Source organism: Pongo pygmaeus, chromosome 16, assembly GCF_028885625.2.
Source record: "Pongo pygmaeus isolate AG05252 chromosome 16, NHGRI_mPonPyg2-v2.0_pri, whole genome shotgun sequence".
NCBI classification, from domain to species: domain Eukaryota; kingdom Metazoa; phylum Chordata; class Mammalia; order Primates; family Hominidae; genus Pongo; species Pongo pygmaeus.
Genome location: NC_072389.2, coordinates 60,743,501 through 60,757,570, shown reverse-complemented (window position 1 = coordinate 60,757,570; position 14,070 = coordinate 60,743,501). Strand labels below are relative to the sequence as shown.

Below are 14,070 nucleotides of genomic sequence, written 5' to 3'. Positions count from 1 at the left end.
ATACCTGTATGTGGCACCTTGAGCTAATATGTCTATGAGGAAAACCAGCCTGATTGTGGTTCCTGCTGAGTACAGTAGAATGGACAGATGGAAGGAGCCTGCAGCCTTGATAACATCTTTGAGCTGCTAATTGGGCTTGGAGCTTCTTTCCTCTGGACTTTTTATTTTTATTTTTTTATCTTCTTTATAAGGGCCTTAATCCCATAGACTTTTAAAATGTGAGATAATTTATTTCCTTACTCGTTTAAGCCCACTTGAGTTGTGGTTCTGTTACTTGCAATCAGAAACGTCGCTGATATGAGGCATTTCAGAAATGTAAACTGTACCCACAGAATTAGCTTTTCTAGTTTGTACAAGTTATTTTCAGCTTGAGTTTAGCTCAAGTTAGATGTGACAATGGTGTAATCTTACCTTTTATTCAGTTCACTGGCTGCTTTTGTAGGTATACTTTTGACATGTTTAATATTCTAGAGCAGCAAAGTATGCAGTATAATGGAATGAACATGAATACAAAGATATTTATATGACATTTTTATTTTCAGCAAAGTATTTTCCATTTTCCTGTTTATGTACTTTTTCAAATTTTTGTAAGTGGAAATTTTACATAAAAAACAGGCCGGGTGCGGTGGCTCACGCCTGTAATCCCAGCGCTTTGGGAGGCCGAAGCGGGCAGATCACCTGAGGTTGGGAGTTCAAGACCAGTCTGACCAACATGGAGAAACCCCATCTCTACTAAAAATACAAAATTAGCCAGGTGTGGTGGCGCATACTTGTAATCCCGGCTACTCAGGAGGCTGAGGCAGGAGAATCGTTTGAACCTGGGAGGCAGAGGTTGCGGTGAGCCAAGATCGCACCATTGCACTCCAGCCTGGGCAACAAGAGTGAAACTCTGTCTCAAAAAACAAACAAACAAAAAACAAAGACTTTGCGTTTTGAAGAAATCTTTAATCGTGTACATCTCTTTATTTGAAGAGAATTTTGGAACATTTAAACTGAAAGAGTATATTCATTGCAAGTAACCAAAAAACCCAATTTTTTTATATTGAAAGGAATTTATTGTCTTATATAACTAAACAGCTAAAGGTGTTTTCTATTTCAAGTAAAGCTTGATCCAGCAGCTTAACTTTATCATGAAGGGCTCGGTTTCTTTCTGCCTTTTTATTCCTTTCATATTTCCATAGTATCAGCTTTATTCTAATGCCAGCTCTTCCCATGGTGTTAAGAATGGTCAGCAACAATGTGGGCTATGTGACTTCTTCACTTATATCCAGCAGGGGGAGAAATTTGCCCAACTTTTCATTCTTCAACTTTGAAACCAACCCACAGGCTTCATTCTAAATAGAACAATATAGGTCACACAAGCCCATCCCTGAGTCAATTACTGGAGCAAAAATAATGCAAATATGCCTATTGGCTTAAATTACTAATGTCTACCCTTGGAGGTGGGAGTGAAGTCCATTCCATTCAAATGACAGGCTGGTATATGTGAAGAGATGGATTCAGTGCAGCCAACGTTTACCCTAAAGAGAATGCAAGAAGAGGTAAGCCATCCTCTTTGTCAAATACAATTAGATATTATTTCTGTGTTTCTGTTTCAATGTTAAATTGTTTTTCTTCTCTGTTTTTGTCTCATTAGCAAATTGTTTGCAACAGAAAACTATTTGGCAGCTATCAATGCATATAATTTAGCCATAAGACTAAATAATAAGATGCCACTATTGTATTTGAACCGGGCTGCTTGCCACCTAAAACTAAAAAACTTACACAAGGCTATTGAAGATTCTTCTAAGGTATGGTATCTATTTATGATATATGGTGCTTTAAATATATCCTTCTATTAATTGGCTTAAATGATGATCTTTTTCTGTTCAGTTGAAATAATTGAGATGCAAAGATTTTAAAGATTGTCTTTCTTATTGAATCTTTTTTTTTTTAACTGATTTTTTACTAATGGACAAGGAACTGGTGTTTTTTTGTGACTTCTATGAATAGTTAGTTAGATTAAAAATCAGCTGTTACTGGCCGGGCGCAGTGGGTCTCGCTATATTGCACAGGCTGGTCTCGAACTCCTGGGCTCAAGCTATCCTCCCGCCTCTGCCTCCCTGAGAGCTGGGATTACAGGCGTGAGCCACTGTGCCCGGCACCCAGCCCAGATATCTCTACAATCATTTTCTCATTTGCAGGGTAACTTAGTATATTCTACTTTCCATTACTAATATTTCATGTGTATGTCTTGAACTTCTACAGCTTTTTATTTTTTTCATGTCAAGATAACTTGTTTTAAGGGAATATCATGTGCAAAATCTCTTAGGTAGCTTCTTGAGATTGAGGATATGGAGGGCACAACCAAGTCCTCATCACTTTGATATCATACTACTTTTATGATCCAGTTTTTCTTTGACTCTCACAATGCAAACAAATATTTGTTGAATGAATGAATAAGCTGAATCACCCAATCTGAATACAAAAGCCCACAAATGCTATTTAATAATTCCTACTAGTAAAAATAAAGCTGTGGAGATGTGAAATGATAAGCCGAATAATAACCTTGGAGGGGTATGAATCCCACATAGGAACAACTGAAAAATTCCTTAAGTTGTTCAACATATCTCTTCTGGAAAACCTGATAATAATTATTTGTTATATATATATATTTGTTTTATATATATAATATATCTATATTTGGTAAATTCTTGTACCAGCTAAGCTAAGAATTTAGGTGAGTGCTTGAGGCCATTTTTTTTTTTTTTTGAGACGGAGTCTTGCTCTGTCGCCCAGGTTGGAGTGCAGGGGCACAATCTCGGCTCACTGCAAGCTCTGCCTTCCGGGTTCACGCCATTCTCCTGCCTCAGCGTCCGGAGTAGCTGGGACTACAGGCGCCCGCCATCATACCCAGCTAATTTTTTGTATTTTTAGTAGAGACGGGGTTTCACCGTGTTAGCCAGGATGGTCTCGATCTCCTGACTTCGTGATCCGCCCGCCTGGGCCTCCCAAAGTGCTGGGATTACAGGATGAGCCTGTGTGTGTGTGTGTGTGTGAGACAGAGTCTCACTCTGTCACCAGGCTAGAGTGCAGTGGTACGTTCTTGGCTCATTGCAACCCCTGCCTCCCGGATTCAAGTGATTCTCCTGCCTCAGCCTCCTGAGTAGCTGGGATTACAGGCACCCGCTACAACATCTGGCTAGTTCTTGTATTTTTAGTAGAGACGGGGTTTTGCCATGTTGGCCAGGCTGGTCTGAAGCTCCTGACTTTGGGTGATCTACCCACCTCAGCCTCCGAAAGTACTGGGATTACAGGCGTGAGCCACCAGGCCCACCCAAGGCTTATTTTAAAATTAGAATTTTTACCATGTTTTTGCTTGTTTTTTTTGTTTTTTTTTTTTTGAGACGGATTCTTGCTCTGTCACCCAGGCTGGAGTGCAGTGGCACGATCTCGGCTCACTGCAAGCTCCGCCTCCCCGGTTCAAGCAATTCTCCCGCCTCAGCCTCCCAAGTAGCTAGGACTACAGGTGTGCACCACCACACCCAGATAATTTTTGTATTTTTTTTTAGTAGAGACGGGGTTTCGCCATGTTGGCCAGGTTGGTCTCAAAATCCTGACCTCAGGTGATCCACCCACCTTGGCCTCCCCAAGTGTTGGGATTACAGGTGTGAGCCACCACGCCCAGCCTTTTGCTTGTTTAAATTAAGAAATTATAACTTTCTTGTAATAATTATATATTTTTTGTAAGGCACTGGAATTATTGATGCCACCTGTTACAGACAATGCTAATGCAAGAATGAAGGCACATGTACGACGTGGAACAGCATTCTGTCAACTAGAATTGTATGTAGAAGGTAAGGAATTGATAGAAATGGTTTAAGTCCCAAGTTATACTCTGAAAAAAATGTCATTGGAATTATTTAAGATCGTGACTTTTAAGGACTCTATTTTTAAATATTTTTAGCATTTAATTTATTCTTAGTAATGTCTGCAGCATATCTGACAATACATGATTTCTAAATTATATTTTAAAAATTCATTGTAGAAGAGAATTAAAATAAGTGTGAACAACAAGTTTCAGTCTAGAAAAATGCTATATTAGCTGGGTGCAGAGGCTCATGCCTGTAATCCCAGCACTTTGGGAGGCAGAGACGGGTGGATCATCTGAGGTCGGGAGTTTGAGACCAGCCTGACCAACATGGAGAAACCCTCTACTAAAAATACAAAATTAGCTGGGCATAGTGGCACATGCCTGTAATCCCAGCTACTCGGGAGGCTGAGGCAGGAGGATCCCTTGAACCCGGGAGGCAGAGATTGCAGTGAGCCGAGATCACGTCATTGCACTCCAGCCTGGGCAACAACAGCGAAACTCCTTCTCAAAAAAAAAAAAAAAAAAAAAAAATGCTATATTACCAGACAACTCTTCATAGAAACATGTGTGATAAATGCTGGGTGTGGTGCTTCACACCTGTAATCCCAGGAACTGGGGAGGCTGAGGTGGAAGGATGGCTTGAGGCCAGGAGTTTGAGACCAGCTTGGGCAACATAGTGAGACCCTGTCTCTTAAAAAAAAAAATACATGATAGGCTGGGCGCGGTGGCTTATGCCTGTAATCCCAGCACTTTGGGAGGCCGAAGCAGGCGGATCGCAAGGTCAGGAGATCAAGACCATCCAGGCTAACATGGTGAAACCCCATCTCTACTAAAAATACAAAAACAAAATTAGCCAGGTGTGGTAGCGGGCGCCTGTAGTCCCAGCTACTCGGGAGGCTGAGGCCAGAGAATGGCGTGAACCCGGGAGGCAGAGCTTGCAGTGGCCAAGATTGCGCCACTGCGCTACAGCCTGGGTGACAGAGCAAGACTCTGTCTCCAAAAAAAAAAAAAAAAGATAAAATATATAAATGATTTGAGATATCATGGATATTTATCTCAAAGAGCTTCTTTGGTCATACTCTGTATGTATGTATGTATTTGTGTGTGTGTGTGTGTGTGTGTGTATACACACATACCTAAGCTCGGAAATAACTGATCTACCATAGTGCATGCACATTGCTTATATTTGTTAGATTGTATTAAGGTCTGTAATTTAGCTCCATGTATACAGAAAACATAGCATTTATTTTATTTTACTTTAAATAGATTTAGGGGCCGGGCACGATGGCTCACACCTGTAATCCCAGCACTTTGGGAGGCCAAGGTGGGTGGATCATGAGGTCAGGAGATCGAGGCCATCCTAGCTAACATGGTGAAACCCCGTCTCTACTAAAAATACAAAAAATTAGCCAGGCATGGTGGCAGGTGCCTGTAGTCCCAGCTACTCGGGAGGCTGAGGCAGAAGAATGGTGTGAACCCAGGAGGCGGAACTTGCAGTGAGCCGAGATCGTGCCACTGCACTCCAGCCTGGGCAACAGAAGGAGACTCTGTCTCAAAGAAAAAAAAAAAAAAGATGGGAATCTAATTTAAAACTTGGTACTTGTCCTGAACCATGCTACTAGTGGTTATTTTTATTTTAAGCAACTATTGTCTAGATAAAAGAAGTGCTAATAAAATATTTATTGTATTAATCATCATTGCTATATAAACACAGGCCTACAGGATTATGAAGCGGCACTTAAGATTGATCCATCCAACAAAATTGTACAAATTGATGCTGAGAAGATTCGGAATGTAATTCAAGGAACAGAACTAAAATCTTAATGACTATTAGAAGTAACTGAGTATTGTTATAAGTTTTTTAAAAACAACTGGAGACATCTTTGTACATATTATGGCCAATTGTACAGAATCGCTTTCTGTTTAGTACTTTAGTTCTGTTGAGGGCAAAATACTATAAATCTATAGAAAATAAACTGTTTGACTTGAATCATTTCTGAATAAGTAAATCTAAATAAGAATCTATTTTAATTCCTTATTTCTTCATATTAATACGTACGTATACCTTTTTGTGTTACTGAATTAAGCTTGCCCTTGTAACAAAATATGTTTTGGTGTAGTTACCAGGACACTTACTGATTAATTTTTAACAAGGTAGAATTTTAAAATAAAAGATTTATAAATTTTGTTTGTATTAATATACCATTTAATTGACTGAATGGTTGACTTTGGTATAATAAATATTGACAGGTTTTCCGTTAGTTTCCAAGTGCACAGAAGCTTATTTTTTGTTTAATACTTCTCTAATGCTTGTTGTTCAGGATTAGACCAGTTCAGCCTAGTATAAAACAACTGTTTAGAAAACCTTATATTCAACTTCAGTTATAGACTGTGCACCTGAAAACTGATCATATTTCATAAAACTATCTGGTGAAGATAAATTTTCGAGTGAAATAGTTTTCTAATACCTCCAAGTAGACAAGGCGGAGAAAAGACAGCAAAGTGTAAGATATTAACCTGGAATATTATGGTATTGGCAGTGGATTGCACCATCATTTGTGTTGTATCACTGGGATTATGCAAGTGTTAAGCACAATAGCACAGCTTCCCTTTTGCATGTAGTTACTGTAATTCTCTAATTAAATTTTAAAGGTTTTTTTTTTTCTTTTTTTTTTTTTTTTTGAGACGGAGGGAGTCTCCCTCTGTTGCCCAGGCTGGAGTGCAATGGCGTGATCTTGGCTCACTGCAAGCTCTGCCTCCCGGGTTCAGGCCATTCTCCTGGCTTAGCCTCCCGAGTAGATGGGACTACAGGCGCCTGCCACCATGCCCGACTAATTTTTTACATTTTTAGTAGAGACAGGGTTTCACCATATTAGCCAGGATGGTCTTAATCTCCTGATTTCGTGATCCACCTGCCTTGGCCTCCCAAAGTGCTGGATTACAGGTGTGAGCCACTGCACCCGGCCTTTTTTTTTTTTTTTTTTTTTTCTTGAGACAGAGTTTCACTCTTGTTGCCCAGGCTGGAGTGCAGTGGCCTGATCATAGCTCACTGCAAGCTCCACCTCCCAGGTTCAAGTGATTCTCCTGCCTCAGGCCTCCTGAGTAGCTGAGATTACAGGCACCACCACGCCTGATTAATTTTTTGTATTTTTGGTAGAGACAGGGTTTCATCATGTTGGCCAAGTTGGTCTTGAACTCCTGACCTCAGGTGATCCACTCGTCTCGGCCTCCCAAAGTGCAGGGATACAGGCATGAGCCACCGCGCCTGGCCTTATTTATTTATTTTTGAGATGTAGTCTGGCTCTGTAACCCAGGCTTTAGTGCAGTGGTGCAATCTTGGCTCACTGCAACCTCCGTCTCCTGGGTTCAAGCAATTCTCCTGCCTCAGCCTTCCAAGTAGCTGGGATTACAGGTGCGTGCCACCACATCTGGCTAATTTTTGTATTTTTAGTAGAGACCAGGTTTTACCATGTTGGCCAGGCTGGTCTCGAATTCCTGACCTCAAGTGGTCTGCCTGCCTCGGCCTCCCGAAGTGCTGGGATTATAAACAAGACCCCCTGCGCCTGGCCTAACGAATTTAGTTTAAAGATCTAATTAGCCTTTATCAGTGACTCATGAATCAAGCAGCATCTTATATAAATATTTAGAAGAGACACTGCTACAAGTGGCAGAATAAAATGGCCTTTGCAAAATTATGATTAAGACAGTGAAAGAGGCTGGGCGCAGTGGCTCAAGCCTGTAATCCCAGCACTTTGGGAGGCCAAGGCAGGCGGATCACGAGGTCAGGAGATCGAGACCATCCTGGCTAACACGGTGAAACCCCCTCTCTACTAAAAATACAAAAATTTAGCCGGGCGTGGTGGCAGGCGCCTGTAGTCCCAGCTACTCAGGAGGCTGAGGCAGGAGAATGGCGGAACCCGGGAGGCAGAGGTTGCAGTGAGCCGAGATTGTGCCACTGCACTCCAGCCTGGGTGAAAGAGCAAGACTCCGTCTCAAAAAAAAAAAAAAAAAGACAGTGAAAGAGATTTAACTTAACTGAATTTATCTTGCTTTTAACCTCCAAGCTGTCCTTGTTCATTCCTGGGTGTAGGCTGAACTAACTTTAAAAAACTTAGTTTATACTTTAAACAAAGACAGTGACAGCCCTTTCCCAAAGCCGACCTCCTTCTTGCCTGGGGACTGAATTGCCTTTGTAGGACTAACATTAGCCACAAGATTAAAAATTATAGTTTATGCTGGGCATGGTGGCTCATGCCCATAATCCCAGCACTTTGGGACACTGAGGCAGGTGGGTCACCTAAGGTCAGGAGTTAGAGAGCAGCCTGGCCAACATGGTGAAACCCCATGTCTACTAAAAATACAAAAATTAGCCAGGCGTGGTGGCAGGTGCTTGTAATCCCCAGCTACTTGGGAGGCTGAGGCAGGAGAATCACTTAAAACTGGGAGGTGAAGGTTGCAGTGCGCAGAGATTGGGCCATTGCACTCCGGCCTGGGCGACAGGAGTGAAACTCCATCTCCAAAAAAATTATGGTTTAGAAGTCATACTGCTGGAGGCCAGGCGCGGTGGCTCACGCCTGCAATCCCAACACTTTGGGAGGCCGAGGCGGGTGGATCAACTGAGGTCGGGAGTTCGAGACCAGGCTGACCAACATGGAGACACCCTGTCTGTACTAAAAATACAAAATTAGCTGGGCCTGGTGGCGCTTGCCTGTAATCTCAGCTACTCGGGAGGCTGAAGCAGGAGAATCGCTTGAACCCGGGAGGCGGAGTTTGCGGTGAGCTGAGGTGGCGCCATTGCACTCCAGCCTGGACAACAAGAGCGAAACTCCATCTCAAAATAAATAAATAAATAAATAAAATAAGTCATACTGCTGGAGGCTACAAAATTCTGACTGTTCCTAAACTGCTCCTAAGATCAGTGCTTACAATATTTTGCAGACCCTGCACTTAATGAATCAGCTGGCACCACCCAGATCAATAAACTGACTCATCTAATCTTGTGGCCCCCCACCCAGGAACTAACTTAGCACAAGAAAACAGCTCCAACTCTATAATTTCATCTCTAACCAATAAGCACTCCTGGCTCACTGGCTTCCCCTCACCCACCAAGTTGTCTTTAAAAACTCTGCTCACTGGCTGGGCGCGGTGGCTCACGCCTGTAATCCCAGCACTTTGGGAGGCTAAGGCGAGTGGATCACGAGGCCAGGAGTTCAAGAACAGCCTGGCCAAGATGGTGAAACCCCAAAACAAAAAAATTAGCCGGGTGTGGTGGTGGGCACCTGTAATCCCAGCCACTTGGGAGGCTGAGGCAGAGAATTGCTTGAACCCAGGAGGGGGAGGTTGCAGTGAGCTGAGATCAAGCCACTGCACTCCAGCCTGGGCAACAGAGCGAGACTGTCTCAAAAAAAAAAAAAAAAACAGAAGAAAAAACAAAAACAAAACTCTGGTCTCCTGCACAGCTGGTTCTGCGTGAATTAATCTTTCTCTATTGCAATTTCCGTGTCTTAATAAATTGGCTCTGTCTAGGCAGCAGGCAGAGTAAACCCCTTTGGGGGTTACAAAAACAATTGGTATTTATAAGGTAGCTGAAGCAGGAACAAGAAACAGCATAATACGAAAAGTGGGTTGGTTGATGTAACTTCAGATCACTTTCCTTGCAAGAGTTAAAACAGTGAGGACTTCCCTATCCTGCCAGCTAAAAGGGGCCTGTTTGGGGATTTGGCTGTCTTCTCTCTCATGATTTATCAGAAGATCAGATAAACAACTAAATTTTGAGCCAGGCTCAGTGGCTCATGCCTGTAATCCCAGCACTTTGGGAGGCTGAGATGGGCGGATCACCTGAGGTCAGCCTGGCCAATCCCAGCTCTACTAAAAATACAAAAATTAGCCGGACATGGTGGCAAGCACCTGTAATCCCAGCTACTCGGGAGTCTGAGGCAGGACAATGACTGAGACAGTGAAAGAGAGCTAACCTAACAGACTCCATCTTGGTTCTAACCTTTAAGCTGTCCTTGTTCCTTCCTGTGCATAGGCTGAACTAACTTTGGGAGGAACTTAGTTTATAGTTTGAAACAAAGATGATAACAACCTTTCCCCAAAACCTTTTCCTTCCTGCCTGGGGATTAGACTGCCTTTGTAGGACTAAGAAATTAGCCACAAGATTAGAAATTATGGTTTAGGAGTTATGCCGTTGGAAGTTACAAGATTCTGACCCTCACTAAACTGCTCCTAAGATCAGTGCTTGAGATATTTTGCAGACCATGCACTTGCTGGATCAGCTGGCACCACCCAGCTCAATAAACTGGCTCATCTGATCTGGTGACTTCCACCCAGGAACTGACTCAGCGTAAGAGGACAGCTTCAATTCCTATTGATTTCATCTCCTACCTAACCAATCAGCACACCTGGCTCACTGGCTTCCCCCCACCCACCAAGTTGTCCTTAAAAACTCTGATTCCCAAATGCTTGGGCAGTCTGATTTGATTAGTAATAAAACGCTGGTCTCCTACCCAGCTGGCTCTGTGTGAATTACTCTGTCTCTATTGCAGTTCCCCTGTCTTGATAAATTGGCTCTGTCTAGGCAGCAGGCAAGGTGAACCCATTGGGCAGTTACACTAGTGCAAGAGGTTCAGTCCAAATCAGTGGCCTTCCATACATTTTATTTAACACATCCCAGAAAGAGGTTGTGAATTACATCAAGCAAAAGGGTTCTGTCCCAGACCAGGTTTGGGATGATTTTTCTTTTCCACGTGTTAGCTCTTTGCTGACAGAGGTCAAAATATTAGTCCTAATACAGAGATATTGTCTTAATAGTTTAGTGTTATATAAACCTATTCTGTCTTGGTTCCCTAGTGTAGAAGAAAATCAGAGTTGAACGGTAAAGTGAAAAAAAATGCTTTTACTCAGTAACTTACAATAAGGAAAAAGAGACCTCAGCATGGAACGAGGCTCAGTTCTTTTCATTCCTGTGAGACCTGAGAATAAAAAATGAAAAAGAACTAGGCTCAGTTCCAAATATGGCATGGACAAGTAGGGATTTATAGCCAAGGAGTAGGTTGGGTAATGAAGGTGGTCAGTGGATGAAAAATTACTAAGAGAAAACATTAGGGGTTAGAGGAATTCTGGTTAAATTGACCTAACAGGATTCTTGCTGAAGATAGGCCAGGTTGATCAGTTATCACCGGGGGGATGGTAGGGAATGAGGAATCTGGTCAAATATCAAGGGTGATCAGATATTGATGGTGGGGATTCTGGCTAAAGGAACTTGGCAGGATTCTTGCCATGACTGGGCTCTTAAGAGCAAGGTATGTGGCTGGGCATGATGGCTCACACCTGTAATCCCAGCACTTTGGGAGGCCGAGGTGGGCGGATCACCTGAGGTCGGGAGTTCAAGATCAGCCTGACCGACATGGAGAAACCCCATCTCTACTAACAATACAAAATTAGCCAGGCATGGTGGCACATGCCTGTAATCCCAGCTACTCAGGAGGCTGAGGCAGGAGAATTGCTTGAACCTGGGAGGTGAAGATTGCGGTGAGCTGAGAATGCGCCATTGCACTCCAGCCTGGGCAACAAGAACAAAACTCCATCTCCAAAAAAAAGCAAGGTACAGCCGGGCACGGGGTCTCACGCCTGTATTCCCAGCACTTTGGGAGGCTGAGGCAGGCGGATGATGAGGTCAGGAGTTGGAGACCAGCCTGACCAATATGGTGAAACCCTGTCTCTACTAAAAATACAAAACTTAGCCGGGCATGGTGGCGCATGCCTGTAATCCCAGCTACTCAGGAGGCTGAGGCAGGAGAATCGCTTGAACCTGGGAGACAGAGGTTGCAGTGAGCTGAGATCGTGCCACTGCACTCTAGCCTGGACAAAGAGCAAGGTGCAAGGATGGGGCCTAGTCAAAAAAGTGGTTCACAGGAGCCTATCTAGAGTTTGGTCAAGGAGAGACCTCTTAATCACTAGCAAGCCAAGTGCTTTCCAACAAATTTCATCCATGTGGGAAATAAGGGCAAAGGATTTTGCACATACCATCTAGGGAAAAAGTAGGTGCCTTACTTCATTTTCCACTGCTGTATCAGAATACCACAGACTAGGTAATTTATAAAGGACAGAGATTTATTTGGTTCATGGTTCTGGATGCTGGGCGGTCAAGATTAAGGGACTACATGCATCTGGTGAAGACCTTCTTGCTATATGATAACATGGCAGAACGTATCACACAGTAAGACAGCATGCAAGAAGAGAGGAAAGGAAAAGGGGGCTGAACTCCCCTCTTTTATAACTAACCCAGTCCTGCAATAACTAACTAACTTCTGTGTTAACAGCTTTAATTTATTCAAGAGCGTGGTGTCCCCATGACCTAATAGTCTCTTTCGTGTGTGTGACAGAGTCTTGCTTTGTCACCCAGGCTAGAGTACAGTAGTGTGATGTAGGCTTACTGCAACCTCCACCTCCTGGGTTCAAGTGATTCTCCTGCCTCAGCCTCCCAAGTAGCTGAGATTACACGCATGCGCCACCATGCCCGGCAAATTTTGATATTTTTAGTAGAGATGGCTTTTCACCGTGTTGGCCAGGCTGGTCTCAAAACTCCCGACCTCTGGTGATTTGCCCGCCTTGGCCTCCCAAAATGCTGGGATTACAGGTGTGAGACACTGTGCCTGGCCTATTTTTGTATTTTTAAATAGAGACAGCGTTTCACCATATTGGCCAGGCTGGTCTCGCACTCCTGATCTTAAGTGATCCACCGGCCTTGGCCTCCCAAAGTGCTGAGATTGCAGGTGTGAGCTACTGCGCTGGCTTTACTTTAGTTTTTTAGTCCGTATTAAGGACTAACATTACTCTCTAGTTATCTTCAGCTATATTTACATCTGATTGCTCTAGGTCAGCAGTTCTCAAAATGTGTTCTAATCAGAATACAAATACTCAGGTCGGCATGGTGGCTCACAGCCATAATCCCAACACTTTGGGAGGTGGTGGGTCATGCCTATAATCCCAGCACTTGGGAGGAGGTGGGAGGATAACTTGAGCCCAGGAGTCCAAGACTAACCTAAGCAACATAGCGAGACCCCCATCTCTACAAAAAATAGAAAAAAAGTTAGCCAGGCATGATGGTGCATGACTGTAGTCCTAGCTACTTGGGAGGCTGAGGTTGGAAAATCGCTTGAGCCAGGGAAGTCAAGGTTGAGGTTGAGGTTACAGTGAGCTGTGCTTGTGTCATTGCGCTCCAGCCTGGGTGACAGAGGGAGACCCTGACTCAAAAAGAATACAAAATGTGCTATATTATATCGTATCTTAAAAAAAAAAAAAAAAACCTTTGGCTCTACATCTAGCTATTGCCCCATTTGTCTGTTCAGTGTGCAGCAAAACTACTTAAAATTAGTTTTGAGTTCTTCCGTTCTTTCTTATTCCAATAAAGTTTTCCTGTCTTCCGCTTCTTGTTGTAGAGAGGAATACTTATTTATTTATTTATTTATTTTTGAGACGGAGTTTCGCTCATCACCCAGTCTGGAGTGCAATGTCGTGATCTTGGCTCACTGCAAACTCTGCCTCCTGGGTTCAAGCGATTCTCCTGCCTCAACCTCCCGAGTAGCTGGGATTACAGGCTTCCACCATCACGCCCGGCTAATTTTTGTATTTTTAGTAGAGACGGAGTTTCACCCTGTTGGCCATGTTGGTCTCAAACGCCTGACCTCAGGCGATCTGCCCACCTCAGCCTCCCAAAGTGCTGGGATTACAGGTGTGAGCCTTCGAGCCTGGCCTTGTTGAAATAATTCTGTTTGAAGTCATCCATGACCTCTGCTTTGCCTAATCACAGGTCAGTTCTCAATTCATATGCTGTATCTCCCAAGGTAATTTCACACTGCTGGGTCATTCCCTCTCCTTGAAACAAGCTGGGCTTCCAGGCCTCACAGTCTTCTAATTTCCTCTTTCTTCACTAGTCACTCCTTCTTGGTCTCATTTGTTTCTTCTTGTTCTTTGCCTTGACCTCTAAATGGTGGTTTTCCCTAAAGCATAGTCCTCAGGTCTGTTTTCTACCTACATTTTGTAGTCTAATCTGGTTTAATCATTTTAAATAAATGTTCCAAGTGATTATCTTCAATTTGGGCTACTCCCTTGAATTCAACTTGTATATTCAATTGCCTTACATCAACTTGACTTTCCTCAGATGTTCTCTTAACCTCCTTTAGAGGGTGTGGTCAGACATCTCCTTATCAGAA

The 14,070-nt window shown here is 43.2% G+C and overlaps 1 protein-coding gene across 5 annotated transcripts in view; it reads left to right on the top strand.

Annotated features, from left to right (window-relative positions):
• The window catches only part of DNAAF4 (dynein axonemal assembly factor 4), an 84,069-nt gene that overhangs the window by 65,777 nt on the left and 4,222 nt on the right, over positions 1–14,070 (top strand). The window contains exons 7-9 of one of the 5 annotated variants that reach the window (XM_054451961.2): positions 1,637–1,790; positions 3,731–3,836; positions 5,568–6,039. The exons of 1 other annotated variant lie outside the window; for it this stretch is intronic. In XM_054451961.2, coding sequence (XP_054307936.1) covers positions 1,637–1,790; positions 3,731–3,836; positions 5,568–5,677 — 370 coding nt within the window. In that variant the 3' untranslated portion in view covers positions 5,678–6,039. Of the gene's footprint in view, positions 1–1,636; positions 1,791–3,730; positions 3,837–5,567; positions 6,040–14,070 lie in introns of those variants that run through there. 3 more of the 5 variants (XM_063652641.1, XM_054451962.2, XM_054451965.2) reach the window with 3 other exon arrangements.